General features: G+C 37.4%; 1 protein-coding gene across 1 annotated transcript in view; it reads right to left on the reverse strand.

Annotated features, from left to right (window-relative positions):
- TMEFF2 (transmembrane protein with EGF like and two follistatin like domains 2) overlaps positions 1–15051 on the reverse strand; it is a 231445-nt gene extending 216394 nt beyond the window's left edge. Inside the window, exons 1-3 of the mRNA XM_081051612.1 lie at positions 14437–15051; positions 11974–12083; positions 3382–3511 (exon numbers count right to left, since the gene is read on the reverse strand). Coding sequence (XP_080907738.1) covers positions 3382–3511; positions 11974–12083; positions 14437–14608 — 412 coding nt within the window. The 5' untranslated portion in view covers positions 14609–15051. The remainder of the gene's footprint in view (positions 1–3381; positions 3512–11973; positions 12084–14436) is intronic.
- Positions 15052–16065: the final 1014 nt, after the last annotated feature.

The raw sequence follows: 16065 nt of genomic DNA on the forward strand, positions 1-16065 counted from the left end.
AGGCTGATGCATTCATCTCCATAATAGGATAATAGTCCTGTCAACTGAACTGATAATCACAAGTGATGGCACCATCACTTTTGGACAGGATAGTGCTAGAATGGTCATTGTTTGTCAAATCTCCTGTTTGTATACCTTTACAGCTAAAAATTTAACTGACTTAATTTGAGCTAACATGAAAGCTTAATTCAGTATTACTTACAATGATCAGGGGCTAATAACAGATTGCACTACCATAACATCAATGTATTCAATGTAACATCAGTGCTTCAGTTGAATGTGTATAGTTTCTTCTTCCTTTCCTACTAAGACTGCACGCTTCTTTAAATCGAGGTCCACGTCTTGTTCATTTCTATCCTTACATGCATATAAGAGGAAATGCATAAAAGCTTAAGGATGCCAAGCTCGAAACATTGAAGTATTACTCATTGGATGACATAAGGAATGTTATCCAACCTTCCTAAGTTTATTTGTCTTCTATTCAATGAGTTTAGCAATGTCTATCTCATTGGGCTATTTTGAGGCTTACTGTACAGTAGCATGTTTTTAATGTTTATCACTGTGTCCAGAACATAATAATTAAAATTTTGAGTGAACACCTTGACTATTCATCTATAGGTTTGCTAATATGTAGACATAGCTGGGAAAAATCAAGAAAATAGCAATAGTATTTGGCTTATATTTCCCATGCATGTTTCTAAAAAATCATGCAGTATGGTTCTTAAGAAAATTTGTGTTTGATTTGACCCAAATTAAGTATATAGGGAAGAAAGAAGAATAGATTGAAAAAAAAATCACTTAAATCCATGGCATCATTATGGAAAAGTGAAGGAAAGCTTTAATGATTTGTCTGCTATAAGATGAGTCATCTCGGCAAATTAGAAATAAGTAGCCTACTAAAACCTTATTAGTGAGACAGAAACACCTAAGAAAAAAAATCATGCTGGTGGACCTGAAACTGGGCTTCTAAACATTTCTAATAAAGCAAAAAAGTGAAATTGACAGTGAGGCTATGGGCCAGATTGCCCAATAAAAACCATTTTCAAGACAAAAAAATAAGTTTAAGTTCAATGAAAATAATAAATATAAAGTTATGTCTTCTGCTGTCTTTTTTTCCTAGAGATCACAACTTGCCACCTCTACTCAGTGTCAAACAGCATTAAAAAATAAATGAAAAATCTACAAAGAAAATAATGAGGATCTCTTTTAGATCAAAAGTCAGAAGAATTTCAATTTATTTTCAGTCAGATCTGGTTAATCAAAATTACTTTGGTCCCTCCATTATTATTTGTATCAAAACCCCTTTAGATTTACAAGTCAATGAAAGATACATTCAGCAATACTGGCTTACTAATTAAATCCTGAAGAAATCTAAGTCTGTGAATGAGCTAGGGATGGATAACTCAATTGTGATTAAATTTTCTACTTGGTTAAGTATTTATTTTTATAGTTTAACCAACACATTAGGGACTAGAATGGAAAGATATGAATGAATCAGAAGAATGCAACTGCCTGTGCTGACAAGAACTTTGAGGTTGGCAAGTGAGAAACAGATTTTTGCTACCAAACATTGTTAGCTACAATCATAACTTCATGACTGCTTTATGAATAATGTCCATTGATTCTCATTTGACTATTGTCAGAGGCAGACAGATAACCTATATGATCTTGAATAAGCAAATCCTTCCCTTATACTCTCTGGTATTTGCCATATCCTACTGGTTTCTGGGAGTCAGAAGTTCTTTTTTTTTCTTTTTCCTTTATTCCATTTGTCCTAAAGCACCATTTTTCATTTTTTTGTTTTTTTGTTTTTTTGTTCATTAGGTATGGAAGATTGATTTTTCATAATTAGTTTGTTCCTTGTCTTTCTTTGTATTTCCCGCATCCTTACTATGAGAGTAGCAGGCTGGTCCTTCTTTCCTACTAGAGAAGATGGTCCAATAACTCTCATTTCTTGCTCTTACTTTCACTCATGATTTCTCACTCAAAGATCAAGCAGCAATGATCTGTTTGCTCTGGCAAATAAAAAGCAAGTGGAGCACCAGTTTAGCTTGCCTCACAATCACTCTTCCAGGAAGGACATTCACATTGTGATGCAAAGATTCATGTAGGAGAAAAATCTACTTAAAAACTGAACTGAAAACCAGACAGCCTGCATCATTTTCCATGAGAAGTGACACATTTTTCTTCTGCTGATTCTTGGAAACTTTGGTAGTCACCAGTACAAGTGGGAACATTATCAATCACTAATAATCAATAGGGTTAAGATAATCTTTTAAAGAATATGAGACTTTCTCTTTGTTCAATTAGCACTCTGCCACAGTCATCATACACATAACTTTTAACATAATTCTCTAGAAATATCTATTATCTAAGAGGTACTTTTCAATAAAATAGACTTTTCCTGGTACTATTCTTTATTTCCATTTTTGAAGGAATTTCATATCATTATTTTTTACCCCCGGAATACGCTTATATCATCCACTTCCTCAGAAATTATGACTTTTCCAGAAAGATGCTTATTTGCTAGTAAGGACAATTACCATGGGACATTAAATTTTCTTTAATATATGTGATTTTAATGTCTCAAGACTAACCTGAAAGCTCAGCTTCATTTTAAAGTGCTGGTTTTTGAAGTTTGGGGCTGTTCTTCTTGTTTTTTATTAATTATTTATGTATTAATTAATCAATTAATTAATTAATTTTTCCTGCCTGTAATGTTCAATTCTGACAACTGTTCACAAAAGGAAAACCTGAAAAACTAAAGATCATCTGAAGTCACTCTTCCCCTCACTTTCTGTAAGCATTCCTTGTACAATATAATTAAAAAGCTTTGTGGATCCCAGGCTGACTGTGTCAGAAAGAACAGATGTCATTAGACATAATGTCTACCACAAATACATTCTTCAAAATGATCTACTAAATGGTAACCAAAGCATTTTGTAGAGGTGCTAAAGTTAGCCACATCTTGACTCCCAAACCCAAATCTGTAAAGCTACCCTCCAACAGACAATGTTCAAAACAAACAAGCAAACAAACAAACTATATTCATCCATACATAGGTTTATATATATTTGACAACTGGACACTCAATCTAGATTTCTAATTATATGATTCAATTGTCTGCACTTCATTAAATGACATATTAAAATCTACCAACATGCTTATGGTAGATTTTTCTCTTTCTTTCAGAAGTGATTTGAAATACAAAAACGACATAGAACAAAAATAATGCATGTTTTATACAAAACAATAAAAGGCTTGTCTAGCCAATATATAGTCTAAATTATTTATTTGGAGATGACAGCAAAAACAAGACATGGTTTTTGGATTCAGAATCTTTCAGAAGATTTCAGGGAGTCTGCAGGATTCCATACATACCTGTGGCACATGATCCTTCAGACACCACAAGTATTTCACTCTGCTGCTTGCAGGCAGCCTGCCGCAGATAACACTCATTCTGGTAGCTCTCTCCATTGGAGCCACACACAGGCACGTAGTCATTGTTGCACTGAGAACACACAGATGTAAGTCTCCGATTAGTACTGGAGTCTACATGCCTCTGACTTCTTAAAAAGAAATAATCATTTAAAAAAGGAAATACTTGACTTTGTTTTCAGTGATCCTCATTACATCCATTCAGTCTTTTACTTTGCAAGGGCATCATTCAAAGAGATGCAAAAGCAAAGTCAAGTTAGCCAACCAGTCATTTGATTCAAATGTGGGGAGGGTGGAAAGCTTCTAAATTGATCAGGCAATTCCAACAGAGTGACCAGACAAACAGTACTAAAAAGAGATAACAACAACTATATCAATATTATATAATATTGTTTTTCTGATATATAGCCCATCTGGCTTGGTGGGAAGAATTAAAACATGCTATAATATTCAACCTATTAAAAAAATAGGTAATGTCTATGTTTGGAGAGCAAAAGTATATACATGAAATGCCAGAGAATTCAGTTACTTCTTAGCATGTTTTTTTATCTGTTGAATTTTTATCTTTATACATTTCTGAATATTATGGTAAGACATTTGTATTACTAAATATTTTTTCTTATATCTTTAGATCATGAGATATTGATGTAGACACAGTGTAGAGAGAAACAACAGACTATGGAATACAGGAAAAAAATTCAACAACTACTGAACTGTATGTAAACTTCATTAACTATTCAGAAGTATGACTATTAATATATATTTCATAAAAAGAAACGTTAATTTTAAAAACAGTCTCATTACAAAAAAGTACTGACTCTGGGAGGTGAACACACAATGTGGTATACGAGTATATGACTAGATTATGTATTACAGAATTGTATACTTGAAACCTATGTAATTTTACTAACCATTGTCACCCCAACAAATTTTAATTTAAAAGAAGTACACATTTTACAATGGAAATTAGGTAACCTACAGGGTGTACTCATCATAATACAATCACAGTATAAGGCATTAGAGATACTTGGCTGTGTCCTATAACTGCTAATTATATCAGAGATGTGATTATCTCATAATTACTACTACAGATACACTTCATTGTTTAATTATAACAAATGTAATATTGAAGATGATTATTTATAACACTCACCTATGCCAGAAACTAAAGAAAATCATGCATACACATGTATGTGAAAACACTTTTCTGTTTTCTACTTATTAAAATATTTGGATTTTTGATGTATTGTAAATTCATAACACATAAAAATAAACCAATGATCTGGTGAGATAGCTAGGAAAGTTTTAATATATATGATAATAAACCTAAATTTCTATCATAAGTTAAATTCAACTCAAGAATTTATGCAACAAAACAGGAAATTCTCAATAAGGTTATAACCTAGTGATAAAACAGGTTTATTTTTTCACTCTGTTTCCTTACAATATCTGTACTTTCTCCTTCCCAATCAACCATTTAACTGTTGCTCTTTGCCTTTATGTAATAATGGCTTAACCATCCTAACAATTTATAAATGTTCTCTGAAATGAAAGCCATTTTATGAGCTTTACTTTGTAACCATTTTTGAAAAACAAATATATTTTTTACTAATAGTGATATACTTTTCTCCCAATAATAAATCTAAATTCTATGCCACTAATATTAGGATCACCATAATTGCTAACATGGTGATTTAGATATTAAATCATATCTATTTAGAAATTATTTAAATATTAAAATATTTAAATATTTAAAATATGACATATTTTAGAAATCATCTTTATTTCTACAATTTCTAAACCAAGCATTCTAGAAGCCCTCTATACAATAATTCCTTTCAGCAGTTAGACTATTGCCTTGGAGATTCAGTCTATCTATGTAATTATATTTTAAAAACAGTTTTGATTGGAACTTTTCAATAATGAGGGTTCTTTAACTCAATAGGTAAGTAAGTTCTGATCAGGTAACATGTGTGTAAGGGTAGCCTTCCATACGCTTTCCAAAAATATGTATATATTTCTAACATTTGGAAATATACACTAAGAGGGTACCAAAAAATGTATACACATTTTAAGAAAGGAAAAAACTATTAAAATTGTAATACTCAATATATACCAATAACAAAAGATGAATACAAGTCACGTTTGACTTCTGCAATTACAAGAGGTGCTCAAAGTGGTCACCATCAGTGTAATTTTAATACGGTTTTTTCCTTTCTTAAAATGTGCATACATTTTTTTGGCACCCACTGTGTGTGTGCGTGTGTGTGTGTGTGTGTGTGTGTGTGTGTGTGTACCGACATCTGAAAATTGATTTACAAATGACTGAAAGAACATCTTCATCACTGCTAACGAAAAAAGTCAATAGCAAAATGTCAGTGAAGAGTTGAATTTTCCAATGAGCAATGCTGGGGAGACACCAAATAAATGGAGCTGGTTCTCATGTCAGAACCATGGCCAGGAAGGCAGGAGGATGGGAGGTGCTTGGCGAATCTGCTATGTTTAGGACCAGGGAGAGGAAAATGTAGGGAGGACTTATGAGGACCCACTAATACACAATGGTATCTGAGCACATGGAGGAGACCATTAAGAAGTAAATAGCTGGTAACATATAGTCAGTAGACTTGCTGACCCTTTCAGTATTCATGATCAGTGCGGACAATTGGACTAGTTAGCTTCTCATGCTTGAGTCCTTCCTAGCATTCTTGTCCCAGGTTACACGTCCAGCCCCGGTTACAATACTCTGTGTGTAGATAATTTGGGTTCACATTTTCTTCACTCTGATTCTTAGAATTTCTCTATTTATCCTTCTCATCTATGTCTGCAAATTACTTAGCTGTAGTCAGTGGACGAGGAATGAAGGGTGAGAAGTATTTATTATGTCTGTCAAGTGCTCATACACAATGCTGAAATGCATCTTAAAATATCAAATAAACTGACAAAGTACTCATATGCCATTTCTGAGGGATGCAGTAAGCCAAATGTGAACAGTGCTAAAAACAGAGCTGCCAAGTTTCATGCCCAAGCCAAAAGGGAGATTTGTATGGAGCTGCAAAGAGCTTAACTGTAGATTATCAGCACGATGTTTTTGGCCCTTCGTACCGTGACTTGCACTCATTAATATGAATAACACACGGAGGGAGCATACTCTAAATCCTTAAGGCTCAGGAGAAGAAGTCTGGTCCCAGGTTCTCCCATTTCTCTCACTGCCTTGGTGTAGGCTCTTGTGAATATCACTCAACAATTAAATATTTAACAAGTTTATTGCTCAGTTTCCCCACTTGAAATGGTCAACTGGGGCATTTGAGAGAATTAACAGAATTATTTTTAAAAACAAACTGCAATATTCATTCATAAAAAATAAATAAAAGTTATTTGCCTTTCATGATATGTATTTTAACTAGCAGTCACCATCTAACATCAACACTAAAACATTTATATCTAAAATTAGAAAACTAAAGTAAAACAAGATAACCCTAAGCATAGAAATAGGCTAACTACTACATTAAAATATGCCAAATTGTTGGAAATAGTTTTTAGTGGTAATCATGAAACTGCTTAGTTTCAGATAAAGGGATATATTCAGATGTTAAGTGACTTGCCACACAGCAGGCTGATAAGAGAAAAAATAACATTCAGGCCCAGATGGTTAGGCAATAAATGTATGTGTTCTAGAAACTTCCTCTCAGGGGAAAGTATTTTTCTTAACATTTAAAAAATCTTAAGTTTATTTTCCAAATATTTTTTTTAGTAGAATGATTTTGTTCCAAAACGTCCACATTGCTTAAGAAAGCAACTACATGCCACACAGGTAGATTCAATGACTTGACACTCTAGAATATATGGAATTCATTTTGCTACAAATGAACCAAAAATTTATGTGAGAAGTTTTTCATATGATTTATTGCTTCGTTGGTTAATAAGGATTCAATGTAGCTGAGATTTCAGCATATAGAAGCTATGCATAACTTGTACTTTATGTATTGTCAGCACCTTCCATAGGGTCTGGCATATAGAAGGTGCTCCACAGACGCTACGTGAACCTGCTATATTCCCAGTTGTCAAAGGCTTAGGAATAATGGCTTTGAATGTGGTGTGTTTCTCTTCCAAAAAAGAAAAAGATAAAAAACCTGCATATGTTCCAATCCTTTGAACATTCCATAGGTAACTTTCAGTTCTCTGTGACTACATTTCTTTACTTGGAAATTTTTTTTTTATGATTTTGAGAGTGGGCCAGTCTGTGGTTATGGTAAAAGTGACTCTTTGACTTCCAAGACCAGGTCATTAAAGGATACAGCTTCTATTAGTCTCTCTCTTCTTTCTTCTCCTTCTCCTTCTCCTTCTCCCTCTCCCTCTCCCTCTCCCTCTCCCTCTCCCTCTCCCTCTCCCTCTCCCTCTCCCTCTCTCTCTCTCCCTACCCCCCCCTCAGTGCTTGTCCTTGAAACCCAGTTCCCACACTCTAAGGAAGCCCAAACTAGCCCATACAGAGAATCCACATGGAGAAGGAAATAGGTTCCCAGCTGATAGTCAGATGTAACAGTGAGAACCCTGAGAGGTACAGAACCAAACCTTTGTGTTCCCTCCCCCACCTCAGCTAATGTCAAGGGCAGCAAAGATGAGCTGTTTCCATTAAGCTACATACAATTACTGATTCATGAGCAAAATAATGTCCATTGTTTTGAGTGACTAAGTTCTGGACAATTTGTTATGCAATTCTAGTAACTGAAACAATTGAAATCTAATGCAGGGCTTTTTAAATAAAAATATATTTAATATTTGAATTAAATAATACCCCAAAACACATACAGCTTCATCATATTTTTAAATTATAAATTGATAATTAAGAATTGTATGATTAGTGCTATCTACAAATAACTATATATGTCTTGTTAAATTCCTTCCTTCATTCCTCCTTTCATTCATAGATCCATCCATCCATCCTTCCATCCATCTAGCCATCCATTGCATCTAAATTTTCATCTCCATAAATGATTTACTAGATTGGCCATGTACTATATGGCATACAGATAGGAAGGTAGGATTCATGAGGTTGCAGGCCATTTCTGGAACTCATATTTTCACCTAAGAACTTAGTTGTACTACTTTTGATATTAAGAGTTCTCCACAATAAATTTGTACTTTTGTAGTTGCTACTGATGTTCTTATTTTCATGTGTAATGTCCTGGAAAAAAATTGATTTGGTGTCGAAGAACTTAGGTTCTTGCTTTCGTATCAACACTTAACAGTAAGTTATTTATATCTATGGGCCTTAATTTCTTCATCTTTAAAAGGAGGAGAAAATAATTACCTTTTCAGTTGAGAGAAATAAATGAGATATAGTATTCCATCCTTATCTTTGTTTTCAGTTACCAGTGGTCAACAACAATTAAAAGTATAACATTGAAAATTCCCGAAATAAACAATTCATAACTTAAATCGCGTGCTTTTATGAGTAGAATAAAATCTGACGCCAACTTGCTCTATCCCACTGGAACGTGAGTCTTCCCTTTGTCCAGCATCTCCATGCTGTGCACCCTTTCCACCTGTTAGTCACTTAGTAGCCATTTTGGTTGTCAGATTGACTGTCAGTATTACAGTGTTTGTGTTCAGGTTGCCCTTATTTTACTTAATAATGGACCCAAATGCAAGAGTAATGATGCTGGCAATTTGGATATGCCAAAGAGATGCTGTAAAGTGCATCCTTTACATGAAAAGATAAATATAGTACAATAAGATATTTTGTGAGAGAAAGAGAACACATTAACATAACTTTATTACAGTATACTGTTATAATTGCTATAATATATAATATTATATATAATATATAATACATAACATATAATTTTATGTAATATATAATTTCATTAGTTATTGTTATCAATAACTTACTGTGCCTAATTTATAAATTAAACATTATCATATATATATATATATATATATATATATATATATATATATATATATATATGAAAAGGCATAGTACATATCAGGTTCAGTACTATCTGTGGTTTCAGGCATCCACTGGGGTCTTGGGATGTATCTCCCTAGGATAAAGAAGCATCTACTGTCATATGTTTGAAGGATAGAATACATCATCAAAAAGAGGTGAAGGCAACTATATGTTCCTGTAAGTGCTCCAATAATAATCTAAATTGAAAAACATAGATTATAAGCATACACACCCATTTCTCTGAAATTTAACTCTCAGCCAGAAAGATCATAGTTTGTATCCTATTTGAATGGAAGAATTAAGAACTCAGGTTGCTTAGCATAGTATATAGGAAAATAGATTTTTCAGGACCTGTCTCTGTCTATGAGATACTGGGAAATTAAAAACAAACAAACAAAAAAAAGACCCAACAAAATAATTTTAAAAACCCTCAAATTCAGTGAAAAGTATTGGGAAGTACTGAATCAAGATACCTTTAATCTAAAATATCCTACCTATTATTCTTTGTATAACTTGTGCATTTTCTTTAATGTTCAACTTAATTCAGCCACTCTAGTTCTTAGTATGTGCAGAATCTAAATTTCCCACTAGGGAAATTTTCTCCTGATAGACTGACAACTATTGCAAAGCACAAACTAATAGCAGTAGTAATCTAGTAGTAAACTTAAAGTGCTACAGACTTTAGCAAAAGAAAATTTACATTGTAGTTTCTTATTCAAACTTATAGTCATTGCCTGCCCTCCATTTATTCCACTCAATAATTATGTAAGTTAATGACAAATGTGACTGGTTGATCAACGCATAAAAAACACAAATATATTAGCTGATGAAAGTTTTACCAAAACCATTTGTGGAACGTGAAAACAGAGCACCATTCCATTAATAAGAAAATTATACATTCCCTTTTAATAGCATGCATCCATTTAGAATTTTGCGAGCTCCTTTTTTTTCCCTCTCATGACAAAATCTTGTTAGAATTATGGCTTTCCATTTGAAGAACATTTTCCTTGATTCATTCTACACTGTTTATAAGTTCACTTCTCATGTCTACCCTTGGCTACAAAAGTAAGACAAATTTATGGGAATCACAAGTACAAACGGGAAAAAAATCCACAAAATCCTGTGGGCCTAGGAGTAATGATTTATCCAACTGTATTTTTCCTTTTAGTTAACATTTGGGAAAAGTATAAATTGGAAAGTTCTCATGCTCCATCTCTCTCATGTAGTTCATTGAAAGGACATAATTACATTGTACGGTGTGGCTGGAGACCGTAGACATTGGTGTCACGTGCATATTAAATATGAAAGTACATGTTTCTAACACTATAGAATGGTCTAAAAGACCATGGTCATAGCAATAGTTACCCAACAGGAGGTGGTACACTTTACAAGTATTAGTTGTTTTATTACTTTTCTTAGAAAGAAGAAAATGACGTCCAAGATTTTTAGCTTACCTATAAGCCAATTAAACTATATTTAAATGTGAATTCTCTTACCTCTCTTACAAGAAGATTGAATTCAATCTGAAATATTTAAACTTCATCAGTAATTCTAAATATCACATACTGTAACAAAATTTACCCAAATTTGATTTTAATTTTTTTGTTTGTTTTGTTTTGCTTACAATCTTGGAAAAGTTTCCCCTGATTTCACATATAGCTTTGTTTATGCACGTTTCCCAGTTAAACCTTATATTAGATTTCATGCGTATTTATAAAAGTAATTCAGTAACACTCAAAGATGAATAAGACATTGATATGACATCTATGATATTTGAAGAATATATGATTATTTAATCATTTTGATAGAGATGAAGATTTATAATTTACATGGTAGAAAGTGTTTGTTAGATGATGACTATAGTAATGACATTTCAGAATTCTATCTTCAATAGTTACTAATAACCTAGTTTTGATTATAATACTGCTGAAATATCTCTTTTTATTTTTTTTTTAACATGACACAAAGTACATCTTTCTCATGTTTATGAAGTGACCTTGTGGCTATTTGAACTCTTTTGGATTTCAGTTATAATTGAATGTAGCACCCATGAAATGTTCACATAGATTAACAAATTTCATGATTTCCCAAACAAGCACAATAGCTTTGAAGTCATGTTAAGAAGTGTATTTAAAAATTTAATCATTTTGCCAGTATAATAAACCCCAAGACCATTAATACAGAGAGCAATATGATCAAAAGCTTTTAAAAGATGATAGCTCCAATCAAAAAGAACAAAAGTACAAATCTACACTTCTTATCCACCGTCGATTGACTATTACCCTCAGTAGTTGATTTCTAAAATGCATGCTAGAAGATACGCAGAAACATAATTTTCCTTTGATACACCAAAGGAACAACTTGAAACTTTCCACCTCCATGGCATTTGTAACTGTGGCATACGCATTTATCCAAAAAGCTAAGTTTTCTTGACATCAGTTGGCTCTCTTGCCAGTGTTTTGCTTGGTGCCTGCTTTCCTCTTAGCTTGCATAGCTATAAATTGCCAAGTGATGGGTTATAAAGGTAGATCTTTGCTTTGTAATTTTGTTAATGAATTAGAAAATGCAAATATCAGACTTCTTACCTTAAACTGACAGACGCAAGTCACAGTGTCTCCAATTCTTAAACATTCCCCATCAAATTTACAGGTGTTGGTGTCACAGAGGAAGAGATCATTTTCTCTGTCATCATAACCTCAAATTTAAACAGAACACTCCAGTCACTAAAGTCATTTAACAAAAACATGGTATATTGAAGCTTTAAAAGAACTACCCTAAATTTTAATTCCAACAACCACAGTTGTACTGCAAGGTCATTCTCTGCTGATAACTTTAAAAAAATCTAGTTAAGTGATCAATATTTGTTTTTTCACAGTTCCTTTCTAGTCAATTCTCTTTTAATATCCTTTTTTGATAGTGCTATTTGATTTTGGGGTTAATACTGGCAATGCTGAATGAATGTTTAACACTTGCTTCCTATCTTCCTTATTTTTTTCTCATTAAGTGGACTATAGTTTATGACCCCCAAAATCCACATTTTAGAAAAGAGCTGGTGATGGTCTCTGAATGCCATTTTACCATTTCTCCATCTTTAATCATACTTTCGCTTTACAGTCTAAAACAGCCCCTTATTTGGAATTTCTCCAGACAAAGAAGAAACAAAGCCCCAATAATAAAGATAAACAGGCACAGTGTTTTCTGTGATGGTCTGTCTGGCTCAAATGAAGATTGATCACCTCTAAGTTAACAGGGATGGCGGGGGGGTGCCAGGTTCTTGACAGTCTGCCTGGAAAATCTGTTCATTCTCTCTAATTTCTACAAATCCCTTTAAGATATCCAGCTAATAATGAATTTCTTCGTTGCCAACCTCAATTTCACATTCAAGTTATAGTTATTTCCTAAAACAATACTATAGTTAGGGATGAAGCAAACCAGTCATGTTGCACTACAAAGCTATCAACATTTCAAACAGTTGAGCTTACAGGTTGTTTAATATTCCTATGATAAAGGACATAAAAAGTGATTAAGCACCTGCAAAGTGGAAATTAGTCTTTCCAAAATAACATACGTGCATGCACGAACCACAAGTATGTTACAGAAAACATGTTGAGTTTAATAAAAATGCCAAATTTAGAAATTGTCAAAAACAGAACAAAGGCTATCATTGACCCATATTTAATAGGGTTGCAAATCTTGTATTTAAAAAGCAGTGATGCATAATAATTTTCCTTGAGGAATTTACATCACTAACAACACACAACTACATATTCTTTCATCCTGTAAGTTACAGTTGGTCATTACCGCCTTTCTAAAGTTACATACACTTGAACTCACATACATCTCTTGAAAGCCACTTTATTTAGAGTCAGATTTAACTATAGCAGGATTATATTTAGAGAAGATGAAAAACTATATACACACTTGCTAAATCTAGAACAGATCAGACCTAAGGGACAATACCCAGACGTGTGAATGGGGTTTAAAATGTCAATGAAATCACACCATAATCCAGCCTGTCATACTAAGGGCTGTCATACTGAAATGCGAATCCAGTTCAGAGTGCGGCAACTCCCATCCGCGGGCCCTATTTCATTAGGAGGCTTCAGCAGAGCAAAGCCTGACAAGCTCTGGAGTTCAGATTCTGAAGAGATCCAAGTGAGCAGAAAGAGCGATTGATCCGTCCCCAAGGAACTCTGCCCAGAAATGGAGGAGTCAGTCCCCAACGGGGTCGTTTCCGTTCTTTGCCCGGTTGCGCGTGAGCCTGGCCGGCCTTAGTCATGCCCACCTGGTTCTGAGAGACCTACGAATGATTCTTTTCTCAACTTCCTTTCACGATCTAGGAGCTTGGGGAGGCAAAAGTGTGGTATCTGTGAGCTGCCAAAACAATGTCTTTTGCAGTCAAGAAGAGAAAGAAGATGAGAGAAAGAGAGAGAGAGAGAGAGAGAGAGAGAGAGAGAGAGAGAGAGAGAGAGAGAGAGAGAGAGATTTTGGATTTCTTGAAACCCAAGCTCCTGTAGAATCCGTATAATCTGGTCTTGAACACAAGACCAGCGCACCCTCATTACACTTTTGCCAGGAATTAGTGTTTCCCTTGCAGTCATTTGATTTATTGCTTTGTCACTCATTCGTTCTCATAAAGTTATTTCTAGCTCGTTCTACCTACACTTTTTTCTTTAGTGATGGGGAAGATTGTTTTAGTGTTTTCCCAAGGATTGCTGCTCTTTTCAGTGAATTCACAAAAGCATCCCGTTTAACATTTCTCAAAATCTTCGCAGTTCCAATTCAAGCGCAAGGATGCAAAGCTTCCTCATCCTGCACTTTCTGCCCCCACCAGCCCCTCCGCCCCCCCCCCCCAACCCCCAGCCTTCCTTAGTGGCCAGGAACAGTTCTCTGCGCTCCTTTGGGTGGAGATCGGTCGTCTCCGGGGTTTGGGGCAGTAGGAAGTGAGGGGCTGGGGAGACGCGCAAGGTAGGGTAGGCTGGTCTGTGCTGGAAAAGCGCGTTTCCTCTGCGGTGTTGAGGGGTTGGGAGCTGGGGTTCTGGACTTACCGGAGCAGTTCCAGCCGGTGGGCGTTTGGCAGTCACTTAAGGAGGTAGGGAAAGCCGCAAGCTTCACGGGGCGGGCAATGATGAGTAGCATCACCGGCAGCAGCAGCAGCCAGCAAAAGCCCTCGCAAAGTGTCCAGCTGCTGCACTGCCGCGGGGACTCCCACAGCACCATGACTAGTTCGCGCAACTCTGCAGCAGCAAACGGCTTCCGAAGAACACACTAGCGCGGGGGCAAGGCAGCGGGCTACTGAGCATCCCGCGGACGACGGCAGCAGAAGCAGCGGTGGTGGCAGTGGCACCTGACGGCGAAGCAGCAGCGAAACCCGAGCATGATCTCGAGAGTTTCAGCAACATCCAGTGACCCGGTTCAGCCCCAGCAGCGAGAGGGTCGTCCGCAGAAAAGCTATGCCGGAGGCGCGGGAAGCTACTGCCATAAGGAGAGGGCTCTGGGAAGCCGGGAGAGCTGGAGACCGGAGTCCAGGGACAGAGGAGAGGGGCCCAAGGTGGCTGGGTGGAGGAAAAGTCAAAACGCCCCGCAGCCCAGCAGCCGCCTCTCGCGCTCTGCCGCCCGCATCCCTCTGGCGTTTGGGAAGCAGCAGGTCCTTAGCCCGCCCGGGATCACGTGGGAAGAGGCAGTCGGACGCTGATTGGCGGAGCGGGATGCAGGTCCCGGGAGGGAGGGGTCGGCGAGGAGATGCAAGAAGGAAGCGGCGGCGGATGTCACAGATGGGCTAGCTCGCCGGGCGCGGGTCCGAGTGGGGCTAGGCGGGGAAGGTTCAAGTGAGACGCGCAGGCTTCTGGGTGGGCGACTCCCACACCTATGCATACCACCTGCCCTTTCACTCTGCGCCCTAGGACGCCTGCTATCGAACGCAGGGTCAGCTCTAGCGCCCCACTTCCGTGCTTGACCCTTGGGTGCGAGCGGCGGCCGCGGCTGGGTGGCGTCGCTCAGAGCTGGAGCTGGTGAGGGCGGAGGAGCCGTAGCAGCAGAGCAAAGGGGGGAAAGCGGGCACCGAGGAGAAGGCGTCCTGGGGGCGCCCCGCACTTCAGCGTGCGGCAGTGCGCCCCCTGGCCGTCACCGGATACAGGCTGGGACAATCGCCGCGGAGAGCCCAGTGACATTTCTCTAGGGAGTAGCAGAGAGCCAGAGAGGGTGAGAGGCGGTGGTGTGAGAACAGCCCTGGTCGGCCCGGAAGCAGCTGCAGTTCCCACGGGAGACTGCGACCCTGACGCTGCTCTCCCAGTTGGCTCAACCAGCCTTCCAGGCTCTCTCCTCTTTCTTTTCTCTGTCTCCTGCCCTCCCTGGCTCCCTGCAGCCCAGACCCACCCGGAGGAGCCGAAGATTTGAAGGCCTCTCCCCATCACACGGTCATCTCCAGCCTGGAGCCAATTTGTGTGGCTGCCTGGGAGATGCGGGGCAAATGTGTTTCGAAGGTCAGATTTGGTCGTGACAAGTGGGCAGAGAGAGGGAGGGAAGGCTCCTCTGCATCAGCAGTGGGTGGGTTGCCGGGCGCATCGTCCGGTAAGCAGCGTCGTGAAAAGCGGCTCACTTTGGTAGGGCGGGCAGCGGCCCAGGGCGCTTTTCGCGGGTCTCTTCCCGATCTCCAGTGACCTGGACGAGGCGAGAAG

The sequence above is a fragment of the Rhinolophus hipposideros genome, assembly GCF_964194185.1.
Source record: "Rhinolophus hipposideros genome assembly, chromosome: 6".
NCBI lineage: Eukaryota > Metazoa > Chordata > Mammalia > Chiroptera > Rhinolophidae > Rhinolophus > Rhinolophus hipposideros.